The sequence below is a fragment of the Hypanus sabinus genome, chromosome 9, assembly GCF_030144855.1.
Source record: "Hypanus sabinus isolate sHypSab1 chromosome 9, sHypSab1.hap1, whole genome shotgun sequence".
In the NCBI taxonomy this organism is placed as follows: domain Eukaryota; kingdom Metazoa; phylum Chordata; class Chondrichthyes; order Myliobatiformes; family Dasyatidae; genus Hypanus; species Hypanus sabinus.
The window spans coordinates 41946044-41962505 of NC_082714.1; the positions used below are offsets into that span (position 1 = coordinate 41946044).

The window sequence follows — 16462 nt, forward strand, 5'->3', positions numbered from 1 at the left end:
CAAATTACAGTAAATTTTCTTCCCAGACAGTTAATTATTGAAGATTAAAAGTTATAGGTATTGTAAATTGAAATTTATTTTTAAAAAATCAGCATCTGTTTAAGTGGCCTTTTTTTAAAATACTTAAATCACCACAATAAAAGACGTTGTTGGGAATATGTCTTACATCCACTCTGCCACATCTCTTTATGTTTTCAAGTGTTTTTAATGAGATGTTTTGATCAGAATATTGAAGCAGGTTCAAGCAAACTGAACACAAAATATTCTATTAAAACCACAGAAAAAAATAATTTATCTTTTAATTGCTTTGGCAGAGACTTTTTAAGCTTGGCCCAGCAAAATTAAACATGAATGTTAATTTACTGTTGCACTTTTGTGTTTCAGGTTGGATATGTTACGCAGAAAAAACCCACGGTAGTTACATAATTCCATATATCAGTACAACAAAATCCCCACAGCAGGTGATGGGCTCATTAGTTAAGGACTACTTTGCAAAACAGCAGGTAAGCAATAATATCATTTCCAAAATTTAGAGCACTTCTTAAAACAGATTTTGCTGATCAAGATTTGGGTAGGTATGTGAACTTTGTCTTTTTTTCTTCTTGCTTCAGTTGTGTACCTCGGACTAAAGTATCATTCAGCGTTGTGGATATTGTTTAATTTTACGATTTGAGACAAATGAGAGAAGCCCAAAGATGTGCACAGCTTTTTGTATAGATGGTTTTTGGTCTCAGCAGTGGAACATACTGGTAAAGTAATGTCCGCTGAAAGATGAAGACCCTGTAGGTCACCAAAATATGTCTAACTCCCAAACTGGGAAGAACATAGCAGCTGAAGCAATGGGACCCTCCCACAACCCTTCCAAGTGGTATCCAAGTGCAATACCCAACAGTTATCCACTTCAGTTGGACAGGACTAATAGGAAGCAAATTAATATTTTTCACAAATACTTCAAGTAGCATGCTGGCAGCAAAGATTCATCTAATCCATAAAGAATGGATTTGGATCCAATCTCAAATTAAATAATAGTGTAGTTTTCTAGATTTGAAGGAGCTGATATTAAAATAAACAAGCTACTGGGCTTGTTCTTTTAAATGGTTCCCATCTTGGATGACACCTGATGATTGTTGTTTCTTCAAGCTGATGTACCTTCCTTGTGCAAGTCTGGCATGCCTGTCAAAAACAAAGTACTGTACTTCAAGTTCAAGTTTATTGTTGTCAGGTATTCAGACGCAGAGTATAAATGCCATGAAATTCGCACTTTACAGCAGCAGCACAGTACTTTATGAACTTGGCAAACAAATGTTAAATTAATTGCATATAAGTTACATATACACAAACATATACAGGAGAAACAACACAAGACTACTGGAAGATTCCAGAAATCTGAAGTAAAAACAAAAATTCTGGAAACCCTTGGCAGGTCAGGCAGTGTTTGTGGAGAGGGAGACAGTTTCTGGTCAATGACTTTATGTACCATCTGCTGCTGCCACATAATGCCATACCTTAACAAGAAAGTAACTTACTTTCATGGGATGTATTTTTCAAATGTAATGATATAAATGAGATTAGATTAAAATATGATATAGGGTATAGAGATGCACATACCTGAAGTTTCCTTTTTCAATTGAAAATAGACCATTGAAATCACCACCTTTTATTTTTCTTGAAATTAAAAGCTTGAAGACTAATGTATTCAAGCTTATTAAAACAATGAGGTGTATCCAGGACTAGAGGAATACTTTTGAAATTAAGCCTAGGTCTAGTTGAATTGGAATCGGGAAGTTATTTTTCTGGCACAGACACTGAGGATATCTGGAACACTCCCTCAGAAGGGTGTGGATGCTGAGTTACTGCCTTGGACACATGTGGAATATTGCACTCTTCCATTAATAGAATTTAGGATGGATGTGAAGGTCCATGAAAGGGTACAGAAAAGATTTTTGGAATAGCTTTAGTGATGTGGAATTTCAATTACAAAGTTAAGTGGGAGATGCCAGAGCTTTCTAAGGCAAAGAAAGTTAAAGTAAGATATGGCATAAATGCAGATGATTATGATCATTTTAGACAGGGTCATGCAATTGAAATGTTCCAGTTTGCAGGTGGTTCAAGGGTCAGAGCACATCAATTTAAAAGAAGATCAAAAGATGGAAGCAACTGTGAGAGCAAGCATTTAGAACTATTGTGACCTCAAATTTATTGCCAGTTAGGATGGCAGAAGTAGAATCAATCAGGTTTTCAAAAGGGATTTGAATGGCCATTTTGACCAAAGATAATTTGCAGGGCTGAGCTGAAAAAGCAGGGAAATGGTAATGTTGGTTCTACAGTGAGCTGACACAAATAATGGCCTCTGGTGCCATAATGAAACTGCGATTCCACTTGTATTGGTAAAGGCTTAAATTGAAATGGAGTTCAGGCACAAATGAGACATTATCTAATTCAGATGATTTTCATGATCTTGTTAAATGTTAGAACATGTTTATTGCTCTATATTCCTTTTGCTTTTAAAGTTGAAAATATATTTCCTTATTGGAATAGGTATTGAATACTTCTCATTTAATTCAGTCATGAATTATAAATTTAATTGGGATATTAGTAATAATGCACATGGCAAAACACTGAGAAGTGATGTGTTCTTTCTCCCTAGAACGTGGTACCAGATCAGATATACCATGTAACAGTAATGCCATGTTATGATAAAAAATTAGAGGCTTCAAGGGAAGATTTCTTCAATGAGGAGTACCAAACAAGAGATGTAGACTGTGTAATTACTTCAGGTGAGGAAAGCCAGTAGAAAGACTGTCTATTAAGCTTAATGACATTTTTCCAGTTGTTTTTTTACCTACTTCATTACCTCTTTGCTCCGTCACCCTTTTCGTCTTTTGCTTTGTCTGTAAGGTTATTCTTTGTGATTAAAATGAGCTGAAATTAAATTAAGCTGAAAAAAATTCCATGTAAGATGCTTAAAACGATCAAAACCTGGGAAATTTTCAGATTATGTCAAACTGTACAAATATGATTATTGAGCTTAAGTTTAGGATTTCCAAAATTAATTGATAGCCAGTGTCATTCATAAACTTCAGGGAGATGAAGGATTCCAGATTCACGCATTCAAGGAATTGGTCAATTTGCAATTGCTTAGTTCTAGTCAGCTAAAGAATCGTCAAGCTGTGTGTTACTAATAAAACTGTACTTAGCATTAGATGTGGATGTGCTGATGATACATTGAAGGAGTGTGGCACTGATAGTATCTAAGTAATCTGTAAACAAGTATCTGTATTAATCAAGTGTCATATGATGTGTTGCATTCCTGATGTCAGAGTAAACAATATTATGGACAGGAGTGCAGAATTTCCATGAGCTTTGGTGGAAGGAGGGGCTAATCTAGAAATGATGGTTCACTTGTACTAACAGTATAGGGAGGCAGAAGTTGAGGGCCAGCAGTTAAACTTTCGTTAGCAGTGGAGGAAGCTTTATAAGTAGGGTCTCAGTGTTTCTTGTTGGTGTGAATAGAAGTAGGATGATTAAGCAGATTAATATGTGACAAGAGGGAGTACTTCAGATTTCAGAGGCTTTCCTGGGGCAGGAGGTGTCTCTTCAAAATGGACACGTACACCTCAGCAACATTGGGATCAATGTCTTTGTGGTAAGGCTCACCGTTGCGGTTGGAGAGCACTGAAGTTTGATCCGGAAAGTGTGAAGCAGTTCACTTTGGCAAGTTGAACTTGAAGGCAGAATGCAGGGCTAATAACAGATTCTTAACAGTGTGGAGCAACAGAGGGATGGATCTTGGTACTCCCGTCTTCAGGTCCCTCAAAGTTGCAGTGCAAGTTGATAGGGTGGTTAGGAAGGCATGTGGTGTGTTGGCCTTCATTGGTCAGTGGATTGAGTTCAAGGACCACGAGGTAACACTGCAGCTCTGTAAAACTTCGGCTAGACCACATTTGAAATATTGTGTTCGGTTCTGGTTGCCTCTGATTGCCTCATTATAGGAAGAATGTGGAAGCTTTAGAGGGATGCAGAAGGGATTTTCCAGGATGATGTCTGGATTAAAAAGCATGTCTTATTCAGCTAGGTTGAGCAAGTTAGGGCTTCACCTTGGAGAGAAGGTGAATGAGAGATGACTTGATAAAGGTGTACAAAATAATAAGAGGCCAAGATAGAGTAGACAGCCAAAGACTTTTTCCCAGGGTAGAAAAGGCTACTACAAGGGCCATAACTTCAAGATATTCTGAGGAAAATATAGGGGAGGGGGTCTCAGAGGTAGTTTTTTTTTTAACCAGAAAAGGTGATAGGTGCAGGGGGTGGGGGTAGAAGCAGATGCAATAGGGTATTTAATAAACACTTACACAGACAAATGGATGAAAGAAAAATGGGGGGTTAAGTGAGAGGAATGGGTAGGAGTAGGTTAAAGAGTGGACACAAAATAAGATATAGGAGCGGAATTAGGCCATTTGGCCTGTACGTAATTGATTTACTTGTTTATTTATTATGTTTTATTTATTATTTTTTTCTCTCTCTGCTAGATTATATATTGCATTAAACTGTTGCTGCTAAGTTAACAAATTTCATGTCACATGCTGGTGGTAATAAACCTGATTCTGATTCTGATTGATTCTGCTTTGCCATTTCGTCGCAGCTGATCCAATCTTCCTCTCAGCCCCAATCTCCTGTCTTCTCCCCATATCCCTTCATGCCCTGAACAATCAAGAATCTGTCAACCTTTGCCTTAAAAATACATAAAGACTTGCCTCCACAGCTGCATGTGGCAAAGAATTCCACAGATTCACCACTCTCTGGCTAAAGAAATTCCTCCTCATCTCCATTCTGCGGTTGTATCCTCTGGTCTTAGACTCTCCCACCATAGGAAACATCCTCTCCACGCCCACTCTATCAAGACCTTTTACCATTTGATAGCTATCAATGAGGTCACCCCTCAATTCTTCTGAACTGTAGTGAATACAGGCCCAGAGTCATCAAAAGCTCTTCATATGACAAGTCATTCAATCTTGGAATCATTTTCATGAATCTCCTTTGAACCCTCTCCAGTTTCAGCATATCCTTTCTAAGATGAAAGGCCCAAACCTGCTCACAATACTCCAAGTGAAGCCTCATCAGTGTTTTATAAAGCCTCAACATTACATCCTAGCTTTTATATTCTCATCCTCTTGAAAGGAATGCTTTCAATTTGCCATCCCCACCCCAAACTCAACTTGCAAATTAGGGAATCCTACACAAGGACTCCCAAATCCCTTTGCACCTCAGGTTTTTGCATTTTCTCTCAATTTAGAAAATAGTCGATGCTTTCATTCCTTCTACCAAAGTCCTTTACCATACGCTTCCCGACACTGTATTCCATCTGCCATTTCTTTGCCCATTCTTCTAATCTAAGTCCTTCTGTAGTCACCCTATTTCCTAAAACTATCTGCCCCTCTTCATATCATCCTCAAACATTACAACAAAGTCATCAATTTCATCACCCAGATCGTTGCCAGATAACATAAAAAAATTGGTTCCAACACAGACCCGTGTGGAGCACCACTAGTCACTGGCAGCCAACCAGAAGAGGCTCACTTTATTCCCACTCTTTGCCTCCTGAAAGTCAACCACTGCTTTATCCTTGCTAGAATCTTCCCTGTAATACCATGGGCTCGTAGCATGTTAAGCAGCTTCATGTGGCACCTTTTCAAAGACCACCTGAAAATCCAGTACAAGACATCAACCAATTCTCTATTTGTGTGTGTGTTGCACAGTTGCTTTTTTGTCTATCCTGCTTGTTATTTCTTTAAAGAATTCAACAGATTTATCAGGCAAGATTATCCTTTGAGAAAACCATGCTGACAATGGCTTATTTTATCATGTGCCTCCAAGTATCCTGACAACTCATCCTTAATAATCAACTCCAACACCTTCCCAACCACTGAGGTTAGACTAACTGGCCTATAATTTCCTTTCTTCTGCCTCTCTCCTTTCTTGAAGAGTGGAGTGACATTTGCAATTTTCCAGTCTTCCAGAGCCATTCCAGAATATATTGATTCTTGAAAGATCATTACTAATGCCTCCATGATCTTTTCAGCCACCTGTTTCAAAACTCTGGGGTTCTGATCCAGGTGACTTATTTACCTTCAGACCTTCTAGTTTCCCAAGAACCTTCTCTCTAGTTATGGTAACTTCACATACTTTTTGACCCCTGACACCTGCACTTCCACCATACTGCTAGTTTTTTCCACAGTGAAGACTGTTGCAAAATACTTAGTTTGTCCACCATTTCATTGTCCCCCATTAATACTTCTCTAGTATTGTTTTCCAGCAGTCCACTATCTACTCTCACCTCTCCTGTACACTTTATGTATCTGTAGTAACTTTTGGTATCTTCTTTAGTATTATTGGCTGATTGGCCAGTACTATGGCAACCCACACAAAATGCTGAAGGAACTCAACAGGCCAGGCAGCATCTATGGAAAAGATTAAACAGTCGATGTTTTGGGTCAAGACCCTTCTTCAGGACTGGAAAGGAAGGGGAGAAGTTCCTTTCCAGTCCTGATGAAGGGTCTCCACCCAAAACATCGACTGTCTACTCTTTTCCATAGATGCTGCCTGGCCTGCTGAGTTGGATTTCCAGCATCTGCATATTTTATTGTGTTTGTGATACTGTACTGTTCTCTGTTCTGTGATCACTTGAACTGGCAGGGAATCAGTTTCAATCAGCAGAAAAGTAAGATAATGTACACATTCAGTTAAGTATCAGTAACAAATAGAAAACAGTATAGCATTAGGTGGAAGCAAGCTCAGAGAAACTATATGGGTGACTAATAGGGCTTAGAATTCATTAAATGCTTATGTATAAAGCTGGTTGATGAACTGTAGACAGAAGTACAAAGAAAAATTGACAGTAAAAAGATGGCTTTAAAAAGTTGTGTTGGGAACTTAAAATTCATTGATACAAGATGTTTAAGAACAAGTAAGAAAGGAATAGAAGGTCATGATGAAGAATATTGTTTAAGAAAACTTGTACAGAGAGAAAATGTCCTTGATGGAGTCAAGTACTAAATCCATTGGATTGTATGTTCCTTTCGCTTGTGAGAAGAGCAGATATGCTGAAGATTGAAGATGTGCAGAATCTAGAGTGGTGATGTGGTTCGGGTGAATGAGATGGGCACCATTGGTAGGTGTCCTCTGGAATATACGAGGGGAACATTGAGCTGTGAGCCAATAAGATTTAAGTTATTAATTCAACATTCAAGATGCAGCACAAAAGTAAACACAAAAGATAAAGAACACAAAAATTTAAAAAAAAACACAATAAATATAAATGCATAAGATAGTATATAGATTGTATGTCCATAAAGTGATGCTGGGCTGTACATAAGGTGATTGGCAGGAGGAAATAGTGGTGGGGTTAGTGGGTGGAGGTGTTGATCAGGTTTACTGCTTGGGAAAAGTAAGTGTTTTTGAGTCTGGTGGTCCTTGGGTGGATTCCTCCCTGATGAGAGTGAGACAAACAGTCCATAAGCAGGATGGCTGGCATTCTTCACGATGTTACTGACCTTTCTCTGGCACCTTTCTGTATACCTTGATGGCAGGTAGACTGGTGCTAGTGATGCATTGGGCAGTTTTGACTACCCATTGTAGAACCTTCCTGTCACCACAGTGCAGTTTCTATACTAAGAGTGATGCACCTCGTCAGGATGCTCTCTACTACACAGCTGTAGAATGGAGAAGGGCAAAGATTAATCTAAGATGGGACTTTTAATGAGAGGATTCCCTCTCATCAGTGGGATGTGAGGGATCCTAACTAGAATAAATGTAAAACAGTAACGGAATATTATGTCACCTTTAAGGAAAAGCTTCAAGAACAAGATCAGTAAGTTCTGACATGGGAGAAAATCAGAGCCTTCTGGATGTTCTTAAACAATGGAGAGTGATGAAACAAAGGAGGGCATTTACATGGCACGTCCTATTAATTATTTAGGATTTTGGTTCTGGCATTGCTAGCAAGATGAATTCTCCCACAGATCTTCCATACCATAGACATAACTCCCACAGCCAGTTGGTTGTTTATTTTAAAGTTTTGTTCACTGGCGTGTTATCAAAGAATTTCTGTTTTGAAGGTGAAGTGTTGAAGATGTTGGAACAAGAGGGACTCTCTTTGGTCAATGTGGATCCTGTATCATTGGATGCATTGTAAGTCTTTATATGATTAACTTGAGTCTCTTTATAGGTTCATGTGAGTTTATAGTTTCTTTTTAATTTACAATCCTCATGGTTGTTTTCCTTTTTAATAGTGCTTTGTCAGCCTTCTACTGAACCCATTTAAGCAATTTGAAATATACTGACTTCATTTCAATGTGTCTGTTGTAAATATACTGTACAATGCACCTTGTCTTTTTAGCTCATGTTAAGATCCTCAAGGACTCTGCTGAAAGATATGGTATTTAGATTGGTGATTCAAACTAATTGTTATTGTGATAGATAGTGTTTATTAATCCTAAGGACAACGTGCTTTTTTTTAATTTCAAGACATTTAATAAAATGTTAACCTGGTCTGATGGGTGCATTTAGTAATCTTTGTGACATTGCATTCTAATACTTAAGACAGAGTAGAGTTACACAGAGGGGAATCATTGATGCAGAACTGAAGGAGGGTCAAACACTATTGTCCCTTAAGGACACGGGCTGCAGATTTGCTGCAGGAGGCCACTTAGAAAGTTGCTTTCGAAATCAACAAGCAATCTTTTCTATTGGTACTTGTGCAATGATACTCCATTAAAAGTCTTACATCCACAGATACTTAAAATGCATCAAAACCAGCCACTGAGTGTGGGACATCATGATTCCATACCATTGTAACTAGACAGGGAATGTGCAAGAAAAAATTTGTGAACTCTTTACGTTTACCTGGTTTTCTGCATTAATTACTTATGAAATGTGATCTGATCATCTAAGTCACAATAATAGACAAACACAATCTGTCTAAACTAATAACACAAACTTCTTCTCGTCAATACTGAGTACACAATTTAAACAATTACAGTCTAGGTTCAAAAAAGTATGTAAACCTCTGGGGTAATGCCTTCTACAGAAGCTATTTGGAGTCAAGTTTTCCAGTCAATGAGATGAGATTGGAGGTGTGGGTTGTTAAGATGCCCTGGTGTATAAAAAAGACACACAAAGAACTTCTCCCAATTAATAAAGAAGCACAAGAACTAACATTTCATGATCTCCCTTTTAAAGTAGTCCATAATCAATTTACTTATCTTGGAATTACAGTCACAAGGAAGTTTAAAGATCTCTTTTGTGAAAACTTTGCCAATCTTTCATATGCTATAAAACAGAGTCTGGTACAATGGTCACCTCTATCTATGTCTTTGGTAGGTCGTATTAATGTTGTTAAAATGTATGTTCTCCCCAAATTTTTATACCTATTTCAATCTATCCCAATTTTTATTCCTAAATCTTTTTTTGATTCCTTAGACTCTATTATTTTGTCATATCTGTGGCAGAATAAGCGCTCTAGAATTAATAAAATCCATCTCCAAAAATCTAAAAAAGAGGGTGGCATGGCTTTACCTAACTTTCGTTTATATTATTGGGCAGCTAATATACGTTGTGCTACCTTCTGGTCTTTCTTCCATGGCCAACCCGAATGCCCTAACTGGGTGGCGATGGAGCTGAGCTCCACTAAAGAATTATCTATCTCTGCACTTCTTGGCTCTGCACTCCCTAGTAGTCTGCCCAGATCAATAGCTAATCCTCTTGTTAGACACACTTTGCGTATATGGGCTCAGATCAGGAAATGCTATGGTTTCCAGGGGTTTTCCGTTTCCAGCCCTATTGCTAAAAATCACCTTTTTTTTACCTACTATATACGATTCAGCATTCCAGGTTTGGTATAGGAAGGGCATTAGACATTTTGAAGATTTTTTCATTGATAATCACTTCGCTTCTTTTCAGCAGCTCTCTGTTAAGTTCAATCTGCCCAATGCTCATTTTTTCAGATATCTCCAAATCCGACACTTTATTGCTCCCTTAATTCCTAACTTTCCTGAAATGCCTGCGAAAAATGCTATGGACCTATTTCTTTCCATGAATCCACTAGGTAAAGGCTTAATATCAATCATCCGAGATAAACTAGCAGCCTTACGACGGGCCCCCATGGATAAAATCAAAATGGCCTGGGAGCAGGATTTAAATATCTCCTTATCTGAGGAGAGCTGGGATTCAGTTCTCAAATCGGTTAACTCAACCTCTCTTTGTGCTCGCCACTGCCTTTTACAGTTTAAGATTGTTCATAGAGCCCATTTGTCTAAATCTAAACTGTCTCGATTCTACCCTAGCATTAGTCCGCTCTGTGATAAATGCAAGAGGGGCGTGGCCTCTCTCATCCATATGTACTGGTTCTGTCCTAGCTTGGAGAAATTCTGGAAAGATGTCTTCACTACGTTATCGTGTATTCTGAATCAGCACCTAGAACCAAACCCCTTAATTGCTCTGTTCGGTTTTTGGGGCGAGACAGATTTATGTCTGGGTCCGACCAAATGCCGAATATTATCCTTTGCCTCTCTCCTGGCTAGACGCTTGATCCTCCTCAGATGGAGAGATGTTGCCCCGCCCACTCATGCTCAATGGCTTAACAACATCATGGCCTGTTTGGACCTCGAAAAAATTCATTATTCAGTTCTCAATTTGGATCTAAAGTTCCATAAAGTCTGGGGACCTTTTATCGAGTACTTTCATAACCTTCCTCTTGACTAGGGTTTTTTTTTCTTTTCGGTCCCTTGCTTTCAGCTCCTTTTTTTTTCTGGTAGGAGGCATTATTACCCTCTGTTGCTGAGTGTATTCACAGTCTGGGAGTTTGGCTGTCCTGACGTTTACTCTCTATATTGTGTCGTGGTTGGTCTGGAGTTGCTGTTGTATTTTTCTTGTGTTGTGGGGCTTGGGGAGGACACTAAGCTTACTTGTCTTTAATTCAGGTGCTTTTTTTTTTGCTAAATTCTCTTCCTTTGTAGCATATTGTTATTGTATGCTTAATTTTGCACTGTTTTAATGTTCCTCATTGGGATTTGGGGTTTTTAATTTGTAAAATGTTTTGAAAAACTAATAAAAAAAATATTTTAAAAAAAGACACACAAAGTCAGAATACTGACAGAGCCTGCTGTTCTTAAGAAAGAAATGTTTGTGCACCATGCCTCGATCAAAGCAACTTTCACAGAACCTTAGAAGAAGAAGAATGTAGAGATGCATGAAGCAGGAAAAGGCTACAAAAGCATTTCTAAAAACTTGGATGTTCATCAGTTCACAGTAAGAGAAATTGTCTACAAGTAGAGGAAATTCTGTACTGTTGCTAGGAGTGGGTATTCTGCAAAGATCATACCAAGGGCACAAAGTGCAATGCTGAAGGAGGTGAAGAAGAACTCAAGGGTAACAGCAAAAGACCTGCAGAAATTTCTAGAACTTGCTAAAGTCTCCGTTCATGTGTCCACTATAAGAAAATTACTGAACAAGAATGATGTTCATGGAAGGACACCATGGTGGACCACTGCTCTCCAAAAGAAGATTGCTATATGTCTCAAGTTTCCAAAAGACCACCTGGATGTTCCACGACACTTCTGGAACAATGTTTTGTGGACAGATGAGACAAAAGTTGAACTTCTTGGTAGAAATGCACACAGCTATATTTGTAGGGAAAAGGACACTTGCACAGTAAAACAAAACCTCATCCCAACTCTGAAGCATAGTGGAAGGAGCATCAAGGTTTTGGGGTTGCTTTGCTGCCTCGGGGCCTGGACAGTAGGCAGTTGTAAAAATTGCATCGAGACATTTTACAGGAGAATCTCAGGGTAGCAGTCCGTCACTTGAAGCTTAATGGAAGTTGGATAATGCAACAAAAAAATGATCCAAAAGACGAGTAAATCAACAACAATGGTTTAAAAGCAAGAAATTCGTGGTTTGGGATGGCCAAGTCAAAGTCCTGACTAACCCATTTGAGATGCTGTGACATGACCTGAAGAGGACTGTTCTAAAATGGTATCCCAGAAATATTGATGAACTGAAACAGTTCTGTATGGTGGAATGATCTAAAATTCCTCCTCGCACAGGAAACATTTAGTAAAGGTTATTGCTGCTAAACGAGGTTCTACCAGTTATTAAGTACAAGGGTTCACATTCTTTTTCCAGCCTGGATTGTGAATGATTAAACAATGTGTTCAATAAAGACATGAAAAGTACAATTGTTTGTGTGTCATTAGTTTAGGCAGATGTGTTTATTATTGTGACGGATGAAGATCAGACCATATTTTATGAGTAATTAATGCAGAAAACCAGGTAAATGCAAAGGGTTCACAAATTTCTTGCAACTGTATGGCCGTGTTTCTTAGCCTTCATCAACACCATTCATAATGATTACTGTACTGAGTGCTTTTAACTTGTGGGCAACTGTAAAAGTGGAACCCAGTGCTAAACTAGGGATGGCCTGTATGGTGCACAAGCTTGAAAGAAATGTGATTATAACACCTTGTGGCTAGATGTCACAAATGCAGGTAGTTTGAAATCAAATTTCTTTATGTTATAAAATGAAACTCGAAAATGCTGGAAACACTCAGCAGGTCGGGCACTATTTTTAAAAATATCTACATTTCCTGGGAAGGACCTTTGACCGGAAACATTAATTTTCTTGTGCTTTGCACAGATGCTGCCTGACCTGCTGAGTGTTTCCAGCATTATATGTTTTTTTCTCAGATTTGCAGGTATCTTCAGGTTTTTACTTATTTTAGAGTCATAGAGTGCTACAGCACAGAAACAGGCCCTTTGGCCCATTTAATCAGTGCTGAACTATTATTCTACCTAGCCCCATCAACCTGTGCCTGGTCCATAGCCCTCCATACTCCTCCCATCACAATGTGAGCTACATTAGGGGAATCTTTGAAGTAACTTGACATCAAGGGTAAAATACTTATTACCTTGGAAATCTTTATCATTGTGACATCATAGAGGTAAATAGGTAATGCATGTAACTAATACATTTTTGCTAAAGATGGACCTGATGTAGAGGTTTCAAGCCAAGACTAAACATTTTGCTGTGTTAAAATAAACATTGCTTCTTGACGTTTGCAATACTGAAAAAACAAACTTGGCTTCTTTAGATAGATTGCCCAGATGTTTTGATATTTGTACAGAGGCTGTTTCCAACTTCCTGAAGTTAATTATGTATGGCAGACAAGATGCCATCATTACGCCTTTCCAGCTCGTAAATTGTTGGAGAAACACCAGGCTATGGGTGTAGTGTCTGAAAATTATTTACTTTTCACTGGAAGTGATGCAATGGAGGAATGCTAAGCTGGAGACTGATTTAAATAGGTTCAGTTATCAACATCTCATGTTTACAAGCTGGGCATAAGTGAACACTCCAGAGAGGCAGGTGCAGCTGAAGAGAACATCATGGCTTATTTGACTTGAATATAGCTGCAGAAATTTGAAGTAAAATACTAGCCTTGCAGAAGTGCACTCGTGCTTTTATTCCATATATAAAATTGTTACTGAAACTATCCAAATTATTATAAACTTCAAGATATATGGATATAAACATAGAGATAAACAGCAATAATTTTATGTAGTTTTTAACTTGAGTAATCTATTCAAAGGCAATAATTTTCATATGAAATGAAAATGTTCTGCAGTGGATGGCATTTTAGATTGATTCTTTGCAAGGCTGTGTTTTATGAATGGGGAGGAATTTCACAGTTAACTTTTTATGGGATATAAATTAATTTTTATTTATAGTCCAAGTGATAGAGTTCCTACAGCTTAGCTGGATATGCTACTACATTAGCAGAGAATTGAGTCGGAACAAAACCATTCGTGACTGGCTCCATTTCCTAGACAGTAATAATGAAATAGCAGAATTCAATTGCTGTGTTATCTGTCATACCAGGGAACTGAAGACAGGGTGGGTGAATTTGGTGCTCCCCGTTAAGGAAATAGATTATTTAATTTCTGAATAACAGGACAAAACCAACAATCTTAGTATGAATTGCTGTCTAAAATAAAAAGTTCCTGTTGTAGATTAAACATATGGCATGCATGGAAGTTTGTGAATTTAACAGCACAAAAATTAAGCAGCATGCATGAAGGCTCTTTATTATAGCTGCATCATTGTAATTGTTTACAGTTTTGGGGAGGAGGAAGCTAAGGACTTCCTGGAATTAATGAAGTGTGACTCCTGTATTGCCGTTTACAGTGAAGAGACCAGATGGTGAGGTGGATACTAAAATTAAGGAAATGTGCTCGTGAAGTATGGTACAGCTACCAAATTATTCAACCCAAATAAATTTTTCACCTCAGTTAGATACTATAAATTTTAAATTTAAATGTAGTTTGTAATCCAAAGATTCTCTTTTATCTTTACAGTTAACTAATCTATATCTTAATCTAGATGTTCCCAAATATTTCACAGTTACCCATTTGAAACAACTACCGGAGAGTATAGTGAATTGAATAACAAGAAAAAGCCATTATGGATTCTTGAAATCCATTAGGATAAGAGTGAGGGGAAAAGAAATAGAGCTAGTTGTCAGTGTCTTGGAAATCCACAACTTTGAACCTAATTTTCTATAGTAAATTATATTTGCTCTGCTTTGGCATTACAGCACAGTTACTTGCATCTCTCACCCCATATCTGAAATCTGTTTCTTCATTGTTGAACGACACCTCCCTATTCTAAACCCTATTTTGTTTGCAAAGGATTGAAATTTTTTTGAACCTCAGACCTAACTTTTGCAGTATTAAAACCCCAAAAGTAGCCCTTATAAATCATCAGATGTCAGCAGTTGATTGGAACTATGGTGTACACCGTACATGACATATTTGCAATTAATAACTACACTATTCATCTCAAAACTTATATTATCCAGCCAAACTGGATTGCTCCCATCTGGGTCAAAGCTACAGATAAATTGAGTTTTTCCACTTGCTTTGGATTACTGCAATGGGGAACTTTCCCTAACTGTTCCCTTTGAGTTCTTATCTTCATATTGCTTACCAGAGGCATCTGCTAATGCTACATTAGGGTTCCACAGGGCAGTAACAGCAAACTGCTCTACCACACGACCAACTATACTATTGTGCCCAACATTGCCTCCATTTTTAGATGGACTGTCACTCATCCAATCCTGGGAGAAACCAGTGAGCACCAATTGTACTTATCAATACTTATCAAAATTCAGTTGGTGTTCAGTTGGTCTCACCCAAGATTGGACAAGTGTTAGGCCATCTAAAGATGGAGCCAGTGGTGGAGATGAAAGGAGAGGTAGCCATGTGGCAAAGCTGTATCAAAGCCATGGGTGTCTGTTGACATAACTTCATGCAACTGAAGTTGCATCACTTTTTTCACCTGTGGATCCTAATACACCACATTTGTATAAATATATTTTTACAGGATCATGGTGAGACTCTGAATTATTATATACCATTTTGGTCACTTAGTATCTAAGAAAGGAGATATAGAAGGAATATGATGAAGGTTCATTATCCTCCTGAAGCTTTCCCCACCATTCAATCTGGTTTTGACTGATTGATGCTGGCTTCAATTCTGTGTAAGTTGCCCAAACCCCTCAATATCTAGATCTTGCAGATAGTTATCTTCACCTTAAATATTTTTAATTATCTGGATTTCAGCACTCTGGGGGTCAGAGAATTCATATGTTTCTGGAGTGGTAGATGAAATGAAGAAGCATGGAGCCCTAGCCAACCCAAGAATGAAGGGATTACCTGATTGAAATGTACACATTTCTTAGAGACTCAACAGGGTAAATATGTTACCTGGCTGAGGAATCTAGAACCAGGAGCCATGACCATTTCTTGATCAGAAATGAGTAGAAGTTGCTTCAAGTGTGATGAGCCTTTGGAATTCTCTACTCAGGACAGCAGTGGGAGCTTGTATTTCTGAATATTAAAGGAATCTAGAAATATAGAAACATAGAAAATAGGTGCAGGAGTAGGCCATTCGGCCCTTTGAGCCTGCACCACCATTCCTGATCATCCAACTCAGAACCCTGTACCTGCTTTCTCTCCATACCCCCGATCCCTTTAGCCACAAGGGCCATATCTAACTTCCTCTTAAGTATAGCCAATGAACTGGACTCAACTGTTTCCTGTGGCAGAGAATTCCACAGATTCACCACTCTCTCTGTGAAGAAGTTTCTCCTCATCTCAGTCCTAAAAGGCTTCCCCTTTATCCTTAAACTGTGACCCCTTGTTCTGGACTTCCCCAATGTCAGAAACAATCTTCCTGCATCTAGCCTGTCCAATCCCTTTAGAATTTTATATGTTTCAGTAAGATCCCCCCCCTCAATCTTCTAAATTCCAGTGAGTATAAGCCTAGTCGATCCAGTCTTTCTTCATATGAAAGTCCTGCCATCCCAGGAATCAATCTGGTGAAACTTCTCTGTACTCCCTCTATGGCAAG

The 16462-nt window shown here is 38.4% G+C and overlaps 1 protein-coding gene across 2 annotated transcripts in view; it reads left to right on the top strand.

Moving 5' to 3' along the window:
• The window catches only part of narfl (nuclear prelamin A recognition factor-like), a 49127-nt gene that overhangs the window by 14071 nt on the left and 18594 nt on the right, over positions 1–16462 (top strand). For both annotated transcript variants that reach the window (XM_059979547.1, XM_059979548.1), the window contains exons 6-8: positions 385–503; positions 2648–2777; positions 8112–8184. In XM_059979547.1, the coding sequence (XP_059835530.1) occupies positions 385–503; positions 2648–2777; positions 8112–8184 (322 nt within the window). The remainder of the gene's footprint in view (positions 1–384; positions 504–2647; positions 2778–8111; positions 8185–16462) is intronic.